Here is a 24,273-nt window from a genome sequence, read left to right as displayed (position 1 = left end):
AGAAGATGGTTTCCTGGGGTACTCAGTCAGGCAATCTGGAAGGGCAGTCATTTGTAGTCTCGGGTGAATGTTAACTCTGCCTTCCCTCCCTTTGAGATCAGTGGCTGTCACTTTAAACAGGGTACAGAAAACAATGGCATGGTCACCACATGGAAACTAATGCCTAGTTAAATTTCTTTTCTTTCCTTTGTTAGATAATAGTCAAGACATTGGATTTTTGTTGGGAATGGTTTTCTTGTCCACCATGTTGCCGATTTTTACTCTGATTGGGATATTTAACACATCACTTCGAACAGGGTAGGTTTTTATAGTGTCTGGTTCCTGATTTAGGCCATATATGTGTACTATCAAAATATAGTCAATTCTTTACTAGAAAAAGACATTAACATCTTTATTTTGAAAAAGAGAATTTTTAATCATTATTGTGTGTGTATCATTTGTGACTTCGAGAGTGTACACATGTCACAGGGTGTGTGCATGGAGATCAGAGGACAACTTTGTTGTTGGGTCTCTCTTTTCACCCTTATGTGAGTTTCATGGAATTGAATAGGTCTCATGCAGGTAACCACAGCTGGTATAAGTCAGTGAGTGTGGCAACCATGTCGTGTCCTAAAGACAGCATTTCACAACACTTCTCTCCATCCTCTGTCTCTTACCTTCTTTCTGCCCCTTCTTCTGCCATGCTGTCTTGAGCCTTGCAAGGTGAAGGTATTTTAGACAGTCCACTCAGACTGATCATTAAACAGTTACTTATTTCTCAGAACTTTGACCAGTTATGAGTTTCTGCATTGACAGCTGCTTACTGTAAAAAGAAGCTTCTCTGACCCAGGTTGAGAATACCACTAATCTCTGAGTATAAACAAATACATAGAAGCCAATTTGACAACAAGACCATTTAGCAAAAGAACAGTAGTAGATCTCTTCCTTATTTGGGCCTATGCCTCCCCAGACATGAGCTTTTAACCAGGTTTAACACCACACTTGAATTTCCTCCTGTGGACAGGTTTCAAATCCAATCAGAAAGTGGATGGTTACTCCTGTAACATTCTTGGCACTATAGCACTAATGAATACACTTTGACTGACATTTTAATATTGTAGAACGTGGGGTTACCACTGGGTAAAACCATTGATGACTTTCCTCCTCCATTGGCCGAAATAAACCCTTCCAGCATTGTGAACACCGGCTAGTATGAAGGAAATTTCCAGCATCATTTTTCTGTATTCTGCAACCAATGTGTACAGTGTCTCCAGAAATAATGTCTTACCATCTAGTCATGGTGAGCAACTAAAAGCAGTAGTAATAGCCTGTGTTGTCTTGAGGAAGGGCCCATCTTCTTTCAAATGACTTCTCCAAGTATGGTATTAGTAAAGGTTTATGCCTAGTTGTTCAAACTGAGATATGAGTAAAGAAAGGCCTCTGATATTCTGTATGTTACCAGATGCATTTGGCATTTCTAATATGTTAACAGACTAAAGTTGTTTAATGTTACAGTTTTTTAGTGTGTCTAATAATACACAGATTTGGATGCACATGAACATTCTCTAGTTTCTGACTTAGACTGTATATATAGCCAATCAGAAATTGGAAACCAGTGTCTTTTTTTTTTTTGTCAACACTTGTTTCATGAGGCAATCTTTCATCTAAATGTATAATCAAAATGAAGAAGAAAGGTTTTAAGCAAGCTAGTCTATAAATTATATCTGCATAGGCTTTTCCCATAGAACTCAATATTTCAAATTTTAAATTATATGTTAATAAGTGTATCCCTAGTGCCTTTTTAAAGTGGATGAACTAGCATGTAATTTTGCCTGGGAGTGTCTTAAAATGTCATTAAAAACAAAAGTTCTTGAAACCTCTCACTGTTCAAATAATGCCTGTAAAAATTGGTATTATCATCTAAGATAATATTAGTAATATTAGTATTAGCATCTAAAGATATCCTAGATAGTTTGAAATTTTAAGTAATAACCATTTCATTATTATAATTAATATAACCCAAAGACTTGTAGTTAGCAATAATGCATAAGAAAATAGAATAATTCTTAGATAATTCAATTGCTTAAATTCTAATTTTAAGAAAATAAAAGAGAGGCTTGGGAGATGGCTCTTTCATTAAAGTAGGACTTGAGTTTGAGCCCTAGAATCCAACTTAACAAAGGTCACAGGTATTGTGTTACTTACTTATAATCCCAGTGCTGGAAAAGCAGAAACAGGCATATCTGTGAGGCTCACTGGCCAGTCTACCTGACCTACTTGCCAAACTCCAGGCTGATGCTAGACCCTGTCTTCAAAATAAGGCAGATAGCACCTGACCCAGGGTTGTCCCCAGGCCTCCACATGTACACATATCCACAAATCCACACGTGTATAATGACAACACATGCACATTTAAAATAGAAAGAAGAAATAATCCCACTGTAAGTATTCAACATATGAGTAGATACTGTTGGTTAATACAACTCATTACAGATAAAAGCCTATTATTAAAATCAGAACTAAACCAGAGGCAAAAATCACATTTTAAATATGCACAGATTATATGTATTAGTGATTAAGACCAAGTCACTGATAATGCATCAGTGTCGAATTAAGGAAAGAAGTAAAAGCACTTCCCTTGGAGTCATTTAACCAAGAACAAAGTCCAGATTGGAATCCTCTGCCCCATGTTCCCTGTACCTTCTCATCTGCCTGCTGTATGAGTCTGAACCTGTACCTGCCTGAAGGCTGTCTTGTGAGTCTGTCTGTCCAGGTGTCTGTGTGTATCTCTCCCTATGTGTGTCTGTCTGTCTGTGAGTGCCATGTGTGTCTCTCACAAAGGGCTTCGCTCTTTATTGAATAACACAGAAAGCGTCACATGGGAAGGGAACAGGATACTTCATAGAAATCTTTAACAGAGTTTTACAAGGGATTAAGTCCCTGGCTCCAACTGATCCCAACTGGCCCAGATAACATTAATGAAAAATATCATTGTTTATCAACTAATATCCATATCCATACATGATTGCTTTCAACCTTTATGATAGATTTTAGAAAGTGGCTTTCAACTTCTATACTTGCTGCTTTAAGCAAATGATACACATGCATTATCTGGGTCAGGGGCATGGAAGAGGAGATAATTTAAGATTATAGCTATGCATTAGCTTAGGTTGTAAATGTTGATTACATGGGAAATCCTATGCAAGTAAGATTGACTACTACAGTATTTTCTTAAAGGTGGATTAAACAAACTGAATACACAGTAGTCTAGCAGTCTCTTAAGTGACCTTGAGGTGTATTATTAACTCTGGCAGTGAGGTACAGCAAAAGTTTCAGTCTTTTAAAATGTAAAATATTTTCAGAATAGTGTATCGCCATTTAAATATAACAAAACTAAGAGTAGATAAATTAAAAATATATATGTTGGGCTGGAGAGATGGAGAGATGGTTAAGAGTACCAACTGCTCTTCCAGAGGTCCTGAGTTCAATTCCCAGCAACAACATGGTGGCTCACAACCACCTGTAATGAGATCTGGTGCCCTCTTCTGGCCTGCAGGGACACATGCAGACAGAGCACTGTATACATAATAAATAAATAAATAAATAAATAAATAAATAAATAAGTAAATAAATAAGTAAGTAAATCTTTAAATATATATATGTAATATCACTGTATACTGTATTAATGTGTATTGTGAAACATCACAGTATCATCAAATCACTAGCTTGGTCTACTTATAAACAGAAAGAATGTGAATTAATTTTAAAATCGGAGTCATAAAAGATTGTATACATATACACAAAGAAATCATTTTTCCCTAGTGTCAATCAAGGTCAAAGGAGCTTGCAAAGTCCACTCAGCCATTTTTGTTGTGACTTGATAAATGTGTTTAGGGAACTTGCTAAAACAAATAACAGGTCTTACTTGTTTAACAGTTTCTTGATGTATAAAAATAGATCTCAGATATGTGCAGTCTTGTCTACAAGCCTGGTACAACCTTTTTGCACAAACGAGTGTGCACAGTCAATGAAGAAAGTGCTTTTATACACAAAGGCAGCACCATGAGAGACATCTGAAAAGACATGAAGCTGGCTTCTCACTGAACCCTTCTTAAGGAAGAGACAGAAGACTTTCCTTCAAGTGGTCAAGTTGTGTTCCATTCTAGCTCAGTTCATCACCTCTGATTGCCTGCTCTGATTCTCCAGAGATGTGCTGAGAGAGTGTGGCAGTGCATGCCCTTAATCCCAGCACTCAGGAGGCAGGCAGGGCCGGCCTGGTCTGCAGAGTAAGATCTAGTATAGGCAGGGCTACATGGAGAAACTCTGTCTCAAAAAAACTAAGGAAGGAAGGAAGGAAGGAAGGAAGGAAGGAAGGAAGGAAGGAAGGGGCTGCTTCTAATGTGTAGTTTTGTTTTCTAGAATTAAAAGAAAAGTCTTACTGATAATCCCAAAGTGGCTACATGAAAAGATTCCTAAAATGGAAAATAGCAATGTTGCAAAATTGCTACAGGTAATCAAACAGCACCAAACAGAACCTGATTGGTTCCCAGTGTGGTAGGTATGCCAGTAATACCAGCATTGGAAAGGCTGGGGCAGGAAGATCACAAATTCGCGGCCAACCTGAGGTATATAATGAGACCTTTTCAAAACTAATAAGTAGAGGCTGGAGAGGCTGCTCAGTAGTTAAGAGTATTTGTTGCTCTTGCAGAGGACCCAGGTTCAATTCTTAGCACTCACATGGTGGCCCACAGCCATCCATAACTCCAGTTCCAGAGGATCCAATGCCCCTTTCTGACCCCTTCAGACACCATATACACACATAATGCACATACATATATGCAAACAAAACATTTGAACATATAAAATAAGATAAATAACTCTAAAAATAAATAGTAAACAACAACAAAATCTCCACAATTGAAATGTCAGTTGGAGTGCAGTCTGGTCATTAGAGTAGAAACATAGCTATGTATGTGTGTGGAAACAAAGTTGTAGAATTTCAAGCCCTACTTAGATGAAAGAACAGTTAGCAGAGTAAAGGGCAGGAGAAAAGGAAACTATACTTTTCAGGAAGAAAGATTGGTAAGTGTCTTCAGGGCAGAGGAGGGAGGGAAGAAACATTTTGTGGAACATGCATTAAAGGCTCCAAGAGGATTGTTTACCAGAGACAGAAGTGTGTCCAAGTCTCAGGGAGGGTACCACTCCATTTCTCCAACTTTATGGACTATGCAAAGATTATTGTTGGGTGACTGTGGAAGATGGTGTCACAGGGTGCTCTAGGATTGATGTCAACCAGGAAAAAAGGAGTATGCAACAGGATGGCCCTGGGAAGGGCCGGGGTGGGGAGGTTGCAGCTTTGCCGGCTACAGAGCAAAGGGTCAGAAATATTATGTTTCCAGAACTCTGCTTAACCATTACCATTTTTAATAACCAGTTAGTGGGACAGAAATGTCATCTAAACATATGGTACTTCAAGAGCAGTGACCATAGGAAAGAGGCCGAATGTGATGGATGCAGAGTGGAAACATGGGGAGATGAGGACTTCCTGAAAGAATATTCTAGAAAAAGAATGCATGAGCTCAAGTACAGAGGGGACAACATCTTGGGCAGTTCAGGCCTGTGTGCAAAGCAGACACACATGGGTCTTCAAGCTGGGCGAGCCCTCTGTCTTAGTTTGCTCTCTATGGCTGTGATAAACCACCATGACCAAAAGAAACTTGGGGAAGAAAGGGCTTGCATCATCTCACAGCTTGCAGCCTTTCGTCCAAGGCAGGCAGGGCAGGACCCTGAGGCAGGAACTGACGCCAAGGCCATGGAGGAGAGAGAGTTGCTTACTTGCTTGCTCTCCATGGCTTGTTCAGTGTGCTTTCCTACAGCACCCAGGAGCACTAGCTCGGGGGGTGGCACTGCCCACAGTGGTCTAGCCTCTCCCACATCAATCATCAATCAGGAAAACGTACCACAGGCTTGCTCACAGGCCACATTTTCTCCACCCTATTCCAAAATGACTCTGGCTTGTGTTGAGTTGACAGAAAACGAGTCAGCACACCTACAAATCAACTCAACCCAGACATATGTCATATGAACAAAGGGTTCCCAGGATAGAATAAAAATACATAAATAAAGTTTTTAAAACTTTTTTTTTTTTGGTTTGGTTTTGTTTCAGACAGGGTTTCTCTGTGTAACAGCTCTGATTGTCAACCAGGCTGGCCTAGAACTCACAAAGATCTGCCTGCCTCTGCCTCCACCACAGCCTGGCTAAAAGACTCTTTAAAAAAGATTTTAACCAAGAAATATGCTTAAGACTTGGATTATTTTTAGTTCTATCTTTGGGAGGCCTGAATAAAGGTTTAGAAGACACCAAAAAGACAGGAGGAAATCATCCAGTACATAACAGTAAGGGGGAAAGAAAGGGAAGTTGGAGAAAGGAAATTTCAGCCCTAACTCAATTATTCAGTTGATTCCTTTAAATAGGTTTTGGGGTCTTTTGGGGGGAGGGGTTGTTTTGTTTGTAAAGTGAAGTAATGTCTTTTTTTTTTTTTTCTAGGAAAAAGGTGTATTTGAGGATAATAATGACAGTGAGCAGGCTCCGTATGTGGATCCTGTGCTTACAGAGATAAGTGAAATCTCTCCCCTGGAATACAATCCCACAGGTTACAAGGAAGAAAGGCTCACAGGACTCCTGGAGACAAGAGACTGTCCGCTAACAATGCTGTCTACCAGTTCTTCTGTTGTGTACATTCCTGATCTCAACACTGGATACAAACCCCAGATTTCAACCATTCCCTCTGGGAGAGACCATTTCAGTACCAGGGATGAGAGGGAGTCTGCAACCCTTGAGGCCACAAGTGACCACTTTACCAGACTGAAAACATATCCCAGTTTTGCATTTTCTGCCTCAAGTATGACTTTACTAAGCAAAACACTAATTCTTGATGAATTGAACCTCGTTTTAAATCAAGGTGAATTCAATCCTCTTGATATACAAAACTCAAGACAGGAGGAAACAACCATGATTTTGGAAAGTGACACACCCAGGGAAACGATTCCAGAGCAGACTGTGCTGTCTGATGAATTTGTCTCCTGTTTGGCAATCAGGAGTGAGGATTTGGCATCTATTAGTTCTTACTTTCCACAGAACATTTTGGAAAGCCAATTCGGTAGGATTTCACTCTTGCAAAAGTAGACTCTCCCATCAAAGTCAGTGAGAGAGGCTGCCTTTCCACTGAAGGCCAAATCTTCCCTCCAAAAAGTGTAATTACACTTACAAGACAGCAGGAATGAACATCCAGGTAGGAGGTTCCTCCACCAATACACTAAGCCAAATCAACCCAGTTAAAAGTAAAGGACCAGGTTTAATCTAAGCAAAGCATTTCCGGGTGATCTTGGGGGAAGGAAGGAGGGGGAATCATGTGGCAGGTGTATGGACCCGAGCCAACATACCCTGTAGGTGTGGTCTTGATCAGCTCCAGGGAAGGAGCCGCCACTTGGCACGCTTTCTGAAAGGGACAGGCTTGAGGCGGGGTTGCCAATGGAACAGGGATCACACTGTGGCAAACACCAGTATTTACATTCTAGCAGAATCCATTTGAGGCAGGAGCACAGGATTGGCAAGACAGATGGTGTTACTGTTGTTTTCAACTATATGTTGAGTGTGTTCATAAACAGATGCGTCTCCTACTCTGGAATGGTGAACCTTCACTCCATCTGCCCTTGTCCTGTGGCCTGTGTCTGCTGCAGACATTGCAGGTTGGTCCCCACATGCCTCTGTTTACTTTTGTCTCATTCTCTGACACCATTGTGATCCAAAGTAGAACAACCAGTTACAATGTAAAAAGCTTTAAACCTGATGGGAATTCCATTGTCTAATCCTAAAATAGATACGTCTTTGTTGAACTTTACATAATCTAAAAGGGATGCTTTATGTCACTCACAAAACGCAACTGTTAAATATCCTGACTTGTAAAGTATCACGACTTTTCTTTAGTCTTCTCTAAAGAGAGACTGACAATAAGGGACAGAGGCAGGTCGGATTTGATACAAAAAACGGCAAGACAGAGTCATCTTCTGTTTGTTGGATGATCTGGTGTACTGTGAAGAATATTTCCATAGGCCATTTCATTATAACCACAAATCTAACACATTTAGAAAGCTTTTGTCCAGTTCAAAGGACAGAAGCAAGAGTTCTTTGCTCTCCTGTCAATGCTTCGGGAGCAGTGCGTGCCACTGACCCCAGGCAGTGTGAAGGGAGCAAGAGTTTTTGTTATGTGGTGTCTCCTCCCACCACATCCCTGTTCAGCACAGGAAAAACTTTTTTAGCTTACAAAGTAACAGGTTTCTCTGTGGCTTTTTCATGTAGACCTGGTTTTGGTTGACACTCTCCCCACGTTCTGTCCTCGCGCGCGCCCACGCCCACTCAAGCCCTCCCACCCCCAGCACTGCCGCTTGTACTTGCAAAGCACATGTGTTCTGTTACCCTCCTCTTCTCTCCCCTTCTCCCTCTCAAGAGCCCCTTTCTAGGTTCCTGGCCTCCACCCATACTCACATCTACAAATGCACATGTAAAAAATTAGTACTAAGTATCCACATAAGAGAAAGAACATGCAATGTTGTCTGTCTGAGCTGGGTTACTTCATTCCATATAACATCCCGAGGAGGAAGAGCTGGTTAACAATGGGCACTGCTCTTGTAAAGGACCCGAGTTCCATTCCCAGTATCCATGCTGGTTGAGTCTCAGCTACTCAAACTCCAGGGGATTGACAGCCTTTCTGGTCTCGGAGGGCACCAGCATTCATGCACACATACTCCCATACAGACGAACACATACCTTAAACATACTTATAGAAAACAATATGTAATATTTTCTTCTCCCATCCATTTTCCTGAAAATTTCATAACTTCATTTTTCTTTGCTGCTGAATAATATTCCATTGTGCATATGTACCACATTTTCACTACCCACTTATCAGCTAGTGGGCATCCAGACTGGTAGCATTCCTTGGTTATTGAGAGTAGAGCAGCAGTGAAGGATGAACAGAAACTCTAAAATGGATGTGAAGTCCTGTGGGTATAAGCCCAACAGTGGTTGTATAATAGATCTATTACCAGGTTTCTGAGGACTTCTCCACTCCTTCCCATAGTGTCAGCACCAGTTTACACTTCTACCAACAGTGCATAATGATTCCCTTTCTCTACATTCTCATAGTATTTATTTTCTTCATAATAGACAATCTGATTGGGGTGTGATGGAATCTCAAAGTTGTTGTTTTTGTATAACATGATTATTTATTGATTCTTAGGGAATTTCACATCACACACTCCAAACCCACTCACCTTTCAGTCCCTCCATGCCTGTCCCTTACCCCCACAGCTTTCCCTCAAAAAGGAAAACCCCAAAAAAAAAAAAATTAAAAAAAAAACAACCTCCATGCTCCTCCATCTTCCTGCCCCTCTAACACGTCTCCTTTCATCCCAGTGGCATTGGGGGCTGTGGTGTGTCACACAACATACTCTTTCATCCACCCGGCTTACTTGTAAATGTTCATTACAATGAGTTAGTTGTTGGTCTGGTTGAAGACCTCTGGTTTCAGGCACACCATCATCGCTGGACACTCACTCATCTGAGAGTCCTCTCAGACATCCTGCTATTGCTCCGAGTCCTAGAGATCCTGCAGCTCTTGTCCAGCTCCACAGGACCAGTCCCTTCATGCACTCCAGCAGATCACATGGTGTAGATGTTAGGGTGGGCCAAGCCAAGGCCCAGGATGTGGGCCTGGGTGGAAGTTGAGCTTGTTAGTCCAGGCTGCTAGGACTAGCCGCCTCAGGTGAGGGGTGGAGCCAGCTCTCCTATACCCATGCCATCTGGACCAGCTCTCCCACTTGTTGTGAGGGGTACAGCCACCTCTAGGAGTGCAGGGGGGGGAGGGGAAGCTCTACCATGAGGGGTGGAGCCAGCTCTTCTGTTGCACTGTCCAACAAGGGATGGGAACAGCTATTACAAGGGCAGTGAAGTCCAGGGCTGGCTCAGCATGGCCCTGGGATTTCAGCATTCATGATTCCTATGGCCCCCTGTGATAACATCGGCCATGGAGATCAACACAGACCCCAGCTTCAATAGGACCACAGACTCAGACATGGTCTAGGCAGCAGCCTGAGCCTGGACATCACCACTGTCCTGGGTGGCAGCACAGGACAACCAGATCAGTCTGGTCCCAGTAGCAGCATGGCCCTCAGACATCAACATGGTCTCAAGTAGCTGACCAGACCCGTGTCGTTGGCACAGCTTTCAATGGTATCAGGAGCCAGACACATTAACACAGACCTTGGTCATGGTAGGGATACAGACACAGACATGGCCCTAGGTGGAAGCCCAGGCCCAGATGGTATATACCATGGCCCTGGCTGGCAGTGCAGGCCACTCAGATAAGCATGGCCCCAGTGGCAGCATGGCTCTTGGATACCAAGATGGCCACAGATTGCAGCCTAGATCTCAGGCATCCATGTGGCCTTTGGTGGCAACATGGTCCACAAACATCAACACTGACCCTAGTTGTGGTAGAACTATGGACTCAGACATGGTCTTCAGCAGCAGCCCAGGCTTGGATGTCACCATGGCCTCAGGTAGCAACACAGGCACTCGGATCAGCATGATCCAGTGGCGGTATGGCCATTGGACACTGACATGTGCCCATGGCATTGGCATAGCCTTCGATGGTATCAGGACCCATGGACATCAACGCAAACCCTGGCTGCAGCAGGGCCAGGACCCAGACATGGCCCTTGACAGCAGCTCATACCTGATGTCGTAAGGGTCCTGGGCAGTAGAACAGGCCACTCAGATTGGCATGGACCCAGTGGTGGCATGGCCCTTGAACACCAACATGACCACAGTGGCAGCCCAGACTCCTGCCATCCTTGCGGACTTTGGTGGCAACATGGGTCATGGTTGTCAACACAGACCCTGGCTGTGGTAGGACCATGGGCCCAGACATGCCCTTGGCAGCAGCCCAGGCCCAGATATCAACCTGTCCCCAGGTAGCAGGCCAGCCACACACATCAGGCTGTTCCTCATCTCCTTGCTTCTTCAGTTCTGCCTCTCTCCACAGCACATGAACTGTTCTGATTCTCTTCCTCTCCCATTTTCCACCATATAGTTGCTCATCATAATGGTACCTACCTACCTGGCGCCACAAGCCAGCCTGGACTGTGGGGACTCAGGTTCACCTTGTGAGTGTCTTTCACCCACCTAGGCCAAATGGTGTCAGATGGGCCTGTGGATGTCTCCAGCCAGCCTGAACTGTGAGGACCCAGGCTGCAGAATCTCAAAGTTTTAATTTGCATTTCTCTGATAGTGATCTTGAACACTTTTTAAAAAACACTTACTTACTCTTTGAAGAACTCTGTTAACTCCCTAAGCTTGTTTTTTTAAAAATCAGGTTGTTAGGCTGGGCGGTGGTAGTGCATGCCTGTAATCCCAGCACTCGGGAGGCAGAGGCAAGTGGATCTCTGTGAGTTCGAGGCCAGCCTGGGCTACCAAGTGAGTTCCAGGAAAGGCACAAAGCAACACAGGGAAACCCTGTCTCGAAAAACCAAAAAAACAAAACAAAACAAAAAAAACAGGTTGTTTTCTTTTCAGGTATATTTACGTATATGGGTATTTTGCACACATGCATGTCTGTACATCATGTGCATATAGTGCCCATGGAGGCCAGAAGAGGGTATTGAATCCTCCTGGACTGTAGTTACAAATGGTTGGACACTGGTGTCCACTGTTCTGTTCTCTGATCCTAGGTAAATTTATTAGGGTGCACGATATATTGGGAAACACAATATCACCACAAAAGCCCTCTGCAACAAACTTAAAAACATCAAGGACAATACAAATGCTGGGAATTGAACCCATGTCCTCTGGAAGAGCAGCTGGTGCTCTGAACCACTGGCTAGCCTCTCCAGCCCCTGTTTGTTTTCTTGTTGTTTAGCTATTTTATTTTTTTAATATTCTAGACATTAATCCTCTATCAGAAGTACAGCTGTCAAAGATGTTTCCCACATTCTGTAAGCTGTCTCGTCACTTAATTACTTCTTGTGCCGTACAGAAACTTTTTAATTTCGTGAGGTCTCATTCCAGGCCTTGTTTCCCAAGCAACGAGGGTGTCCTATTCGAAAAGTTCTTCCCTGAAGAAGAAATCAAGAAAAAAAGAAAGAGGAAGGAAGGGAGGGAGGGAGGGATGGAGAGAGGGTAGGACAAAAGGAGGGAGGGAGGGAGGGAGAGAGAGAAAGAGAGAGAGAGAGAGAGAGAGAGAGAGAGAGAGAGACCTTGAAATAAATCTAATGAAGGAAATGAAAGTCCTCTATAATGAAAATTGAAGCTATTTTTTCCTGTAGAACTTTCATGGTTTCAGCCCTCACACTGAGGGCTTTGATCCATTGGAGCTGATTTTGTGTGGTGTAAGAGATGTTGTTTTATCCTTGTACATGAGGACACTGGATTTCTCCAACACGTTCTGTTGAAGAGGCTGTCTTTTATCCAGTGTATTTTGGCATCTTAATCAAAAATTACATTACTGTAGCTAGTTTAGGTCAGGATTCTCTATTCTATTCCACTGGTCTATATTTCTATTTTTGTGTCAGCACCATACAGTTTTTATTACAATAGCCTTGTAATACAACTTAAAATCAGGTACAATGATACCTCCATTGCCCTTTTTGCTCAGAATTGCTTTAGCTTCCTGGAGTCTTTATGAATTTAAGACTTTTTATCTATTTTTATGAAGAATGGCATTGGGATTTTGATTGGATTGGGTGAATCTGTAGAGTTCTTTGGTAAGAAGGCCATTTTCACAATATTAATTCTTCCAATTTAGAAGTATGTGACTTTTTCCGTCTTCTGGAGCCTTCCTTGATGGTTTTTCCTCCAGTTTTTAAGTTTGTTGCAGAGGGCTTTTGTGGTGATATTGTGTTTCCCAATATATCGTGCACCCTAATAAATTTATCTGGGATCAGAGAACAGAACAGCCACTAGACAGACATAGAGGCCAGAAAATAGTGGCACTCACACCTTTAATCCTATCACTTGGGAGGCAGAGATCCGGACGGATCTCTGTGAATTTAAAGCCATACTGGAAACAGCCAGGCATGGTGACACACACTTTTAATCCCAGGAAGTGATGGTAGAAAGCAGAAAGGTATATAAGGCATGAAGACCAGAAACTAGAAGCTTTTGGCATGGTTAAGCTTTTAGGCTTTTGAGCAACAAACAGTTCAGCTGAGAGCCATTTGGATGAGGACACAGAGGCTTCCCGTCTAAGGAAACAGAATCAGCTGAGGAATTGGCAAGGTGAAGTGGCTGTGGCTTGTCCTGCTTCTCTGATCTTCCAGCATTCACCCCAATACCTGGCCCTGGGTTTATTTTGTTAATAAGACCTTCTAACAATTCTGCTACAGGCTTTCACTTCGGTTAGGTTTGGCTAGATTTATTCCAAGGAGGTTTGCTTGGTTTTGTTTTTGTTTTTGTTTTGTTTTTTGTTGTTGTTGTTGTTGTTGTTGTTTCAATCCATTGTAAAGGGGATTATTTCCTTGGTTGTTTTCTCAAGATACCTGTGGTTGGTATATAAGAAGCTCACTGATTTGTGTGGTCACCTTGCTGAAAGTGTTCATCAGCCCTGGGAGTTTTCTGGTGGGTTCTTTTTCTTCTCTTGTGTAGATCATGTCACCTGCAAATAGAGATACATTGACCTCTTCCTTTCCTGTATTTACCCTATTTACCTGCTTGTGCTACTGCTCTAGCTAAGACTGCCACTTCTACACTGACCACAAATGAAAAAGAAAAAAAAATCTTGTTCCTTATTTTAGTGGAACGTCTTGAGTGTTTTAACATTTAATATAATTTGGGCTATAAGTTTCTTGTATATAACATTTATTATGTTGAGCTATGTTCTTTTTATTGAGTTTCTCCAGGACTTTTATCAAAAGGGAGGTGCTGGAGAGCTAGCTCAGTGATTAACTGTGCTCGATGCTCTTGTAAGGGATTGGAGTCTGTTTCCAACACCCACACCAAGTGGCCCACAGTCACCTGGAACTTCAGCCCTAAGAGCTCCAAAGGCCTCTTTGGCTTTAATGAACACCCGCTTGCACATTTGTGTGCCCTAACACACACATACATACGCATAAATAAAAAATATCAAGGAGAAATTTGGGATTTGAAATTTGGAAGAGACATTTCTTCTCTCCTAACCCCCTATTTTATTTTACACTTCAGTAATAGTTTCCAGTGTGCCAGCTAGATCTATGTTGATTTGACACAAGGTAGAGTCATCTGAGAGGAGGAAACCACAATGAGAAATTACCTCACAAGACCTGGCTGTAGGCTAGGCTATCAGGAAATTTATTAATTAGTGGTTGATGTGGGAGGGACCAGCCCATTGTGGGGACACCCTTGGACTGTTGGCCCTGGAAAGTAGGATAAGCAAACCACAGGAGCAAACAATAAGTCTACACTCCTTCACGGCCTCTGCACCAGCTCCTGCCTCCAGGTTCCTGCCTTGTTTGAGTTCCTGCCTTGGCTTTCCTCTGTGAACTGTGATTCAGAATATGTCAGCCAAATCAACCCTTTCCTCCTCAAGTTACTCTTCATCATGACACAGCAATATTAACTCTGCCTAAGACACTAGGGAAGAGCACACCAACTGATTACAAATACCAAATGATCAGCCCTAAAAGCACATATATTAAAAAAATCATTATATGGATGGAGCCAGTTGTGCTGATGTATTTAGAAATGTGTGTGTGTCCTGTGAGTGTGTGTAATAAAAATTAGAGAAAAAGAGGTCATGAATTTGAAAGAAAGCAAGGAGGGTGTTGGTTAGGAGGGACATTTTTATTGCACACTCTCTATTGGTCTTTTTGATCTCCAATAAACTGGAAATCGAGAGTATGCCTGCAACTGCCCTAGTTTTCAGAGAAACTTCAGCTCTGTTTCTACAATGCTACTTTGGCAAAGTGTTTTCATTCTGTAATTCTTTTAATGAGTACTAATTGAATTGTTACATAGAATTATTACTATTTATATTTAATACTTATCACATTAGAAGTGCCATCACCATTACCATACCAATCTCAGGGATGAGTTAGCACAGAAAAATTCTGGAACGGTTGAAGTCACGCTTCTCTCCCCACAGCTGCTCCTACCCACTTCACCTCCCAACTTTGACTTTTTCATCTTGTATTTCCTGTACTTTCTGGGAACAAGTATGAACCCATGACATCTATCCATTTTGCTCTTAAGAATATTACCAACTTCATTTCCTTGAGCCTCACAGTATTGTAAGTTGCTGATCCTAAGTGGAAATATCTTCCCTTTTGGTATGGTGGAGGGGAAGGGAGAAAGGAGGAAAGTGGTTCTCAAGATACCACTAAGAAAGCTTAAGGGGAGAGATGCTGACGCAGTGGAGTACCTGTGCTGTACACCACAATGGCTGGTAAGAAGAATAAGCAAAAAACAGAGGCAGACCCTGCCCCTCACCTGGGCAGCAGGAAGGAGCTTGTCCCATTGCTTGGGCGAGGGAGAGCTGGCAGGCTGATCAACTCAGCCGCCACCCAGGCTCAGATTCAGGGCTTTGAATTGGCCCACCCCAACATCTTCCCCATCTATGAGCTGTTGGAGCACCTGAAGGGTCCAGTCCTGCGGAACCATAGCTGCAGGATCTCCGTGGCTCAAGACAACAGCAGGATATCTGAGAGGAGTTCCTGTACTGATGGTCTAACAGAAGCCAGAGGCCTTGAACCAATGACTCATTGCAATACACAAAAGGGTATACTGCATAACACATGCTTCCAAAGCCACTGCAAAGCATGAACATGTGATGGAGTGGTGGGAAAGATGGAGGTACAGAACAGCACATGCGCAGCACAACTAGAGTCGTGACAGCTGTGATGGAGAGAAAAAAGGCTGCAGCTGATAGAAGAGCAGGTTGTGTGTGTCCAGAGGGGTGGGTGAGATGGTTTGGGTTTTTTGTTTGATTGCGTGGTTGCTTCTTGTTCTGTTTTAATTTTATTTTTTTTTATTTTCTTTGGCGGTGCAGGGGAGGTTACGAGGGTGGAGGGTGGATATGGAAAGACTGGGAAATGAGTGGGATGGTATGGAAAGAGTGGGAAATGTTATTGGGGTGCATGTTGTGAAATTCCCAAAGAATCAATCCAAAATTATGTTAAAAATAATGGAGGCACAGATGAAGTACAGTGGGGCCATTTCCTGGAGCAGGTTTGTGTGTGTGTGTGTGTGTGTGTGTGTGTGTGTGTGTGTGTGTGTCTTCTATCTGTCTGTCCATGTACTTTATTTAGAGTAGAATTTTTGCAACCAGAGTTAAAAATATTGTGGAAGATACAATAAAGGATGCAGTATGGGTTGCTGGGTTGCAACCCTGTACATCCCCAGCTTATTCTTTTCTTATATTTTCAATCATCCTTTTTTGACAGAGGGACTGCACGTGGATACATAGAAACAAGGTTTTCTAAGATGTGCTTCAGCAATTTACCCCTTTCTCAAGCACAATTAGCTGTAGCATTCCAAAGAGCAAAGATGAGGAAGGCAGACTTCCTGCTGAGAAGGCGCTGGAGACCTTTCTGAGGCTTCCTTTTTCCATCTCTTACCTGAAGCTGCCTCTGGAGCAGCATGGAGAACCCAGACTAGACATCTCTCTCCCTTTCTGTACACTGAGTCTAGCCTGGAGAAGACTGAACCTCAGGACCAAACAGAATTTTTCATCTGGTATTAAGTGGGCCAGCCCAGAAGGTTGATCCAGAACATTCCTAAACTTCTCTGTGCCATGACTGGGCCCAGGGGCTTCTCCCTCAGACAGCTGAGAGAGGCAACCGCACCAAGGATGACCTAGCTGCTCTCCAGTTACTGTGGGATTTGCCTGGGCTGTGTTCACATTTGGGCTCTGAGAGCAGTGTAAATAAAATAGTGTGTTGTGGACATAATTTGATTTTATAAAGCTGGAGATTACAGAATCCTGCTGCGGCTTCTCTCCATGTGAGGTAATTATACCAATTACAGAGAGCTTCACCTTAAAGGGAATTGTTATCCACTTGGCAGACACTATTGATTTAACATGCAAGAGGTGATTAAAAATAAACCATGGCTCCCTCTGAGATGAAAGCATGAAACTAATACAAAGTAATTAGATTCAGATTCATGAATAGATTGTGTACAATTCTATTTAAGTTAAGGTAAATTACAGAGAGCTACCAGAGGCTGGACAGAGTGTTCCTATGTCTCTTCCCCACTGCCAAGATTAACCATTAAATTCCAGTTAATGTTTCATGTTAGTGCTCATTAGCCATTTTCCTAATTCCACTCAACCTAACTCAGGATAATGACTCTACATCTTGCTTGTGTAGAATTCCCATAATTGCTCTGAAGACACATTCCGTTCGCTCTTATGTTCAGAAATACAAGCTCTTGTCTTTTCTCATAATTCACATTTAGCAGATATTAAGAATGTGATTTTACATGGTCTGCTTCTACTCGGAGCAGTGAGAAGGTTCTGGTTGAGTTGTATAACAGGAAAAGTAAAGATAAATAAAGCAGCAGCAGGGCAGGCAGCAGTTTGTAGAACTGCTTTTTATTTGTTATACATTCATCAATTTTGGTATATAAAAAACAGAATGAAGAGCATTCTTTCCTTAGACCATTGTCTCAGGCAAAACAAAATACTTCCTCCAACAATAAAGAAAAACCTAAAATTAGTTGCTCTCTCAGAGCACAGGAAGGAAATCATAAACAGCCCAACACTGGGACCCAAGTGTGAGGTGCGAAAGTCAACGAGCCTTCTCTTTTGCTTTCCTTTGCTTCCTGCCTGAAAGTTTGTTTTTCCAGTTTTTGTAGTGGACAAAGAAAACTCAGTCTGTAAGACTTCCTTCAAGTCTTATTTGCTTCTGTGCCATTTAGTACACAGGTCAATTATTATTTTATATTTATTATGTGTATGGGTGTTTTGCTTGCCTGTATGTATGTGCACCATATATATGTCTGGTACCCAAGAAGGTCAGAAAATGCTGTAAGATCCCCTGGGACTAGAGTTACATATGGTTGTGAACTGTCACTAGGTGCAAGGAATCATATCCACGTTTTATTTTCTTGAGTCACTCCAATGTCACAGTCATTTTCAATGGATTTCTTGGCTTTTGACCCAAACCCTTTTCTTCACGGGGATTCATTTGACGGAAATAAGATCCCACCAAGCAAACAGTGTCCCTCACTGGGGGAGAAACCTGTCCAGCTTCCATACTAATTAGACAGTCATCCACCTGATGATAAGGCACAGGCAAGCAGTACACTAAATTAAAGAAAATGAGTAAGCAAACCTACATGATCACCTTTCAGAATATTAATTAGATATCCTTTAACAGCTAAATTATAAAAGACAAAGCATTCTTACAGCTGATAGGAAGTTTGGCATAGAGAAATGTGTTGCTTCCATATATTAATTTATAAATGTAGCATCATTAGTGACTAAAATCTTCCTTCATTCACGTCAAGTATGTATTCTACCTCTGAGCTACAGCTTCAGCCTATGAGTTGCAAATCCTTTACTTCTAACAGTTGAACGTTCATTTATTTTATATTACTGTTTGTGGTGGTTTGAAACAAAATGATCCCCATAGGGAGCATCACTATTAGGAGGTATGGCCTTGTTGGAGGAAGCATGTCACTGGACTTTGAGGTTTCAAAGCAAATCCAGTATGTCTCTTCCTGCAGCCTTCTGATTTCTCTATGCACCAACATGCTTCCTGACATGGACTAAACTTCTGAACTGTAAGCCAGCCCCAGTTATATATTTTCCTTTATATGAGTTGCCATGGGCTGGGCAGTGGTGACGCACACCTTTAATCCCAGCACTTGGGAGGCAGAGCCAGGCGGATCTCTGTGAGTTCAAGGCCAGCCTGGTCTACAGACTGAGATCCAAGACAGGCACCAAAACTACACAAGAGAAATCCTATCTCAAAAAAAAACAAAACAAAACAAAAAAGAGTTGCCATGGTCATGGTGTCTCTTCACAGCAAAAACAAACAAACAAACAAACAAGAAACTCTAAGAGTTTTATTAAGACCAAGGGTTTTATTAAGATTTATTTATTAAGACACTATTATAGATGACATCTCATATGTTTAGATTCAATCCATTCTTTTTCTGAATGAAGCTGAGCTTAGCCTGATCATTTATATACAGTTTGCTAGACCAGACCCTCTTCCTCACTCCAGCCCAGGGCTCTATTACAACTCACACCAGATTAATGTGCTCACAAATAGATTCATGCTTCTCATTCTGTTTCAATTACCCAGAATCCATTTCAGAAAAAAAGAGGGGGAAAACCCTATTTTTTCCAAAACTACTACTGAAGTTGAAGCTCCTGGGAGCTCTTTTGGAACTTTCTAAAGGTTTGTCAGAGGTATTTTATATACACTTCTAGGAACTAAGTTTCTGCCTCATGAGAAGGGGCTTTTGTTTTACCTTTATTTACTATTATTTGTCAATGCCTTCCTTATCAAAGTTACAGATGGCAAGCAATGGGAGCATCATCATGCCACCACCAGTCTGTCTACAAACTCAACTCCCTGTACCTTCTTGCCTTTCATAAAGCATAAGAAGCACACCCCTGCCATCAAATTTATCTCCACCTGCCCTGAACTCTCTCTACATCTGGTCTTCTGCAGAGACTGCCTGTGATTATGTGTTTATCATACACTTACCATACTCCCAGAATTTACCACAGCATAGGATTCTAATTAACTATACCAGGGACTGTTAAGTTTCTGTCAGTATTCTAATGGAAGTGACACGTTCAGTTAAAACATACAGTGCCCAGCCTCTCTTGCAGCTAGGTTTGGCCATAATGGGATATGCATAGAAACTATTGAGAAAGGTTCTAGGAAATGTTGTTAAAGCAGTGGAGAGGTATGGGGATAGACAAAGAAAGAAGCCATTTTTTTCCTTTTTTCATTTTTGCTGACTGGAAAATTGGCAAGACGGCTACAGCTACAACCATCATCTAAGTCCATAAGGTGACCTGGAAATTAGAAGCTGTATACCAAAAGATGATTAAGCAGAGGTAGTGAGATGGCACAGTAGGTAAAGGGAGTTGTTGCCAAGCCTGATAACCTGAGCTTGATCCCCAGAATCCACATGGTGGAGGGAAAGAATTGACTCCTGCAAGTTATCTTTTGACTTACATACCATACATGCAATGGTGCGTGAATGCACATGTACACACACACACACACACACACACACACACACACACTAAAAAAATTTAAGGTGGTGGGACAAAAAGAAACAGGCAATTATTTAAAGAGTTTCTCTGGACCAACTTCCTTAACACTAACATTTTGAACTTTTAATTTTTAAAAATTCCTTTTGTTTCTCTTTATCTCCATGCATCCTCGTGTGTGTGTGTGTGTGTGTGTGTGTGTGTGTGTGTGTGTGTGTGTGTATGTGTGTACATATTGTGACCTTGGCAAGTTGGAGCCAAGAGGCACCACAAGGCCACACCTTACAGCAGAGCTCATGTGAGAGGTTTATTTGGGGCAGAGGGAGTGCAGAGGTGAGGCGGCCTCTGAGCAAGAGCAGAAGGAAGAAAGAAAGTAGCGAGGAGGACTTGCCTTTTATAAAGGGATGTAGTGCATGACCACCAAAGAGTGCTCTACCCAGTGGCTGCAGTAGTCATAGTTACATATCCTGGAGATTTGCTTACTTTCCTTCATCCATGCCAAGTACGAGGCTGCCTTAGTTACTGTCCTATTGCTGTGAAGAGACTCCATGACCAAGGGAACTCTTATTTTTTTTAAAAGCATTTAATTGGGGTCTTCTTTACAGTTTCAGAAGATTAGTCCATTATCATCATGGCACAAAGCAGACAGGCATGGTGCTGGAGCAGTAAGTGAGAGGTTTACATCCTGATCCACCTACTGGGGAGAGAGAGAGAGAGAGAGAGAGAGAGAGAGAGAGAGAGAGAGAGTCTGGGCCTGGTGTGGGCTTTTGAAACCTCAAAGCCCACCCCTAATGATATACCTCCTCCAATGAGGCCACACCTCCTAATCCTTCACAAACAGTTCCACCCCCTGGTGACTGAGCTTTCAAATATATGAGCCTATGGGAGCTGTTCTCATTTAGATTGCTACAGTGGCTTAAATGCAAATTGTCTTTGTTATGGAAGGGAATATTCCTTCCATAAGGCTGGTCAATTCTGGTGAACACTTACATCCTAACAGCTTAATATTTGCTTGTCTCTAACAAGCCTGGCTAGCATAGTTCTTATGTTTGGGATATTTTAGAGGCAGTGCTCTTTTTGTTAAATTCCACTTGTGTGATTTCATTGTCTCCCAAGAAAATCTATTAGAAAATCCTTTGTAACATCAATTTTATTACTTCTGGTTTCTTCTACATTGAGACCAATTTTCTAAATAGCCTGTGCTAGCCTCAAACCTATGATTCTCCGCAGCCTTAGGAGTTCTGGAATTACACAAAAAAAGTCCCTATAGCCAGCAATAACTAACAAAACTAAATACTCAAGCCATTTACATTTTTTACATTTTCTACATATCCGTTTATCCTTGCTTGATAATCTCAGGGCCTACTTCTTTAATTCTGGCCACATGAATAAAAACAAGACTGACAACAGACAACAGCTTTGGAACTAGATCTCCAGTGTGTCATTGGGGACCTTCTCTCTCACACACCGTAGTACTCCAAACTTTCCAAGTAGAGCCTTTGATGCATCTAGCATGGGGCAAATGTACACAACTGTTAATGAAAGGGCTTTGATAAGCTTATCTTGAAACATGCATTTCTGCATGCTGGTCAATAGAAGCTAGCTGATTGGCTGACACTGATGGTAATGTGGCCAGATAGGAGGGAACCAGAAAAGGGGAACTATAGAAACAGCACATCACCGGTATTGTGGACAGACCTGCTTCTCTTGAATGCATACACTGAAGCTCAAACTTCCCATATGAGAAATTTGGAGAGTGGGCCTTCATGCTAGGGAATTAAAATTAAGTGCCATCATGGGGCTGAAGAGATGGCTCAGCAGTTGAAGTGTGTACTGTTCTTTCATAGTTCCTGAGTTTGGTTCCTGACACCCACTGGGGCCCATAATCATCAGTAACTTCAACTCCAAGGGTATCCAAAGCTTCTAGCCTTCATGGACACCAGAACTTACATACACATAACATCTCCCTGATGCAGAAGAAACCCCAAGGTAATGAAATTGATGTTATAAAAGCTTTACTAGTAGATTTGCTTAGAGACATGAAGTCTCACAAGTGGAATTTAGCTAAGAGAGCACTGTCTCCAAAATATCCCATAGTTAAGTACTAAACTAACCAGGCCTATTAGCAACAAGGGAAATTTGGGATGCTAGGATATAAATGTTCACCAGGATTGACCAGCCATTAGGCCCTGATTTCCATACAAAGGAATATCTCTAAAGAGCAGCTCAGGGGGCAGACCATGTAGAGTCACAGTCATCAATAAATTCAGGTCTGCCATTAAGACTGCTGTACTCTTATCAGGAAAAACATGAGTCTACCAGGTGACCCTGGGTAACAACTATTTGTTGTTACACTGGCATACTTAAAATAATTCTGTCAATATGTAAAGTCTTTGTAGAGTAAATCTCCTGTCTGCCTAAGCAGCCAGACTTGCAGTCTCCTGTCCCTATTTAAATTTTTGGAAGTATAACCTGGGGCCAAGCCCAAAAGAAATTTAAAATGACATGTGTAAAATATATAAGCCTAAGGTGGATAAAAACTAATGAAATCTTCGATTGGGGCTCTTATTTGGTTGTTAGCCCCAGTTGGTCAAGGCCTAAAGTAAAGAACTTTTCCTTCATCTCTAAGCATGTGGAGTAATCCTCACTGAGAAGACATATTATTTTTATTACGTTAAAAAAAGTAAAAGAAAGTTTGATTACAGGACTGGAGAGATGGCTCAGCAGTTAGGAGTACTTGATGTTCTTCTAGAGGACAGGGGTTTGATTGCCAACATCTACATGGCAGCTAACAATAATTTGTAACTCCAGTCCCAAGGATCTGACACCCTCTTCCAGGCTGTGTGGGTACTTCACACACATGGTGCATAGACAGACATGTAGACAGATCACCTTTATTCATAAAAACAAATACATAATTTTTGAGACAATATCTCACTGTGTATCTATGGCAAGCCTGGAGCTTGCTGTGTTGACCAGGCTGCCCTTGAGTTCACACAAACCCTCCTGCCTCTACCCATCAAGTGCTGGGACTGGACGTCAGCTATAAATACTTCCTTCAAGTTCAACCACGCTCATAACTGACGGTTCACCCTTCCATCATTCGGTCTCTTTTCCTTTGCTACTTAGAATCCAGCGTCTGTTATTTACAAGTGAGATTCTCAGCCATTTCCCATTTTCCAGGGAAAAAGAATTAAAGAAAAACTTCGTGTTTGTCTTCTAGAATGTACGTGATTTTGTGTTAATAATGGTTAGCAATAATTCTCAGTGTTTGTTTTGCCTTGCACGCTAATGTGCCTGAACTTGAACAGGGACTACAGCCTAAGGAAACAGGATGCTGGGGGTTAAACCTGAAGCTACCATCACATCTCCTCTTCCATTGACATCTTTGCAATTGAACAAGTGAAATCACACTGAAAAGCAATGAAAACACCACAGTCTTGCAGGCTCTTGAGAAGACAATAGCTCATGTTAGCAACTCTCTGAACATCCTGTTTGGAAATCTGAAACAGACTGAAAGCCCTGTTGTTTTTATGGTTATAAATGATCCCAGTCAGACCTTTATGTCTCTGATTAAAACACTGGATAAAGATATCAAGCATCAAGTAAGAGGAAACCACTACCACCCCTAAAACACACAGCTAACTTTCAGAATGTAAATAAAGTATGGCTAAACAAAATTATCAAGCCAACTGATGCAAGTTTTCTTTCCTGTGACTACATAAGCAAAAATCTTTTGCATGATACTGAGTTTGATGTGGTATAGCACATAAAAGAGAAAGCATTGTATTTGCACAGAAACCAGGTAACTCTTCCTACAAACGGAGGAAGAAATTACCTAAGTGTCAGCTCCTGCATCCCCTGGTGTAAATAGGCTTACTGAGGTACCAGGCATCATTATCATTAATACATAAATTTGACAGAAACTAAATCTCAATGCACACGTTCATTTATACCAGATTCTTCACCTCAATTGTTTAATTACTCTTCCTAACGCCCTCTGAGGTATGTGTTATCACCACCA

At 41.9% G+C, this 24,273-nt stretch overlaps 1 protein-coding gene across 2 annotated transcripts in view; it reads left to right on the top strand.

The window, feature by feature from the left end:
* Il23r (interleukin 23 receptor) overlaps positions 1–23,932 on the top strand; it is a 76,255-nt gene extending 52,323 nt beyond the window's left edge. The window contains exons 8-11 of one of the 2 annotated variants that reach the window (XM_036182795.1): positions 195–297; positions 4,399–4,489; positions 6,527–7,271; positions 23,561–23,932. In XM_036182795.1, coding sequence (XP_036038688.1) covers positions 195–297; positions 4,399–4,489; positions 6,527–7,165 — 833 coding nt within the window. In that variant the 3' untranslated portion in view covers positions 7,166–7,271; positions 23,561–23,932. Of the gene's footprint in view, positions 1–194; positions 298–4,398; positions 4,490–6,526; positions 7,825–23,560 lie in introns of those variants that run through there. The other variant, XM_036182796.1, reaches the window with a different exon arrangement.
* Positions 23,933–24,273: the final 341 nt, after the last annotated feature.

The sequence above is a fragment of the Onychomys torridus genome, chromosome 3 (genome assembly GCF_903995425.1).
Source record: "Onychomys torridus chromosome 3, mOncTor1.1, whole genome shotgun sequence".
Taxonomy (NCBI): domain Eukaryota; kingdom Metazoa; phylum Chordata; class Mammalia; order Rodentia; family Cricetidae; genus Onychomys; species Onychomys torridus.
Note: the sequence above shows the minus strand (reverse complement) of the source record. Positions and strands in the feature narration are given on the sequence as shown.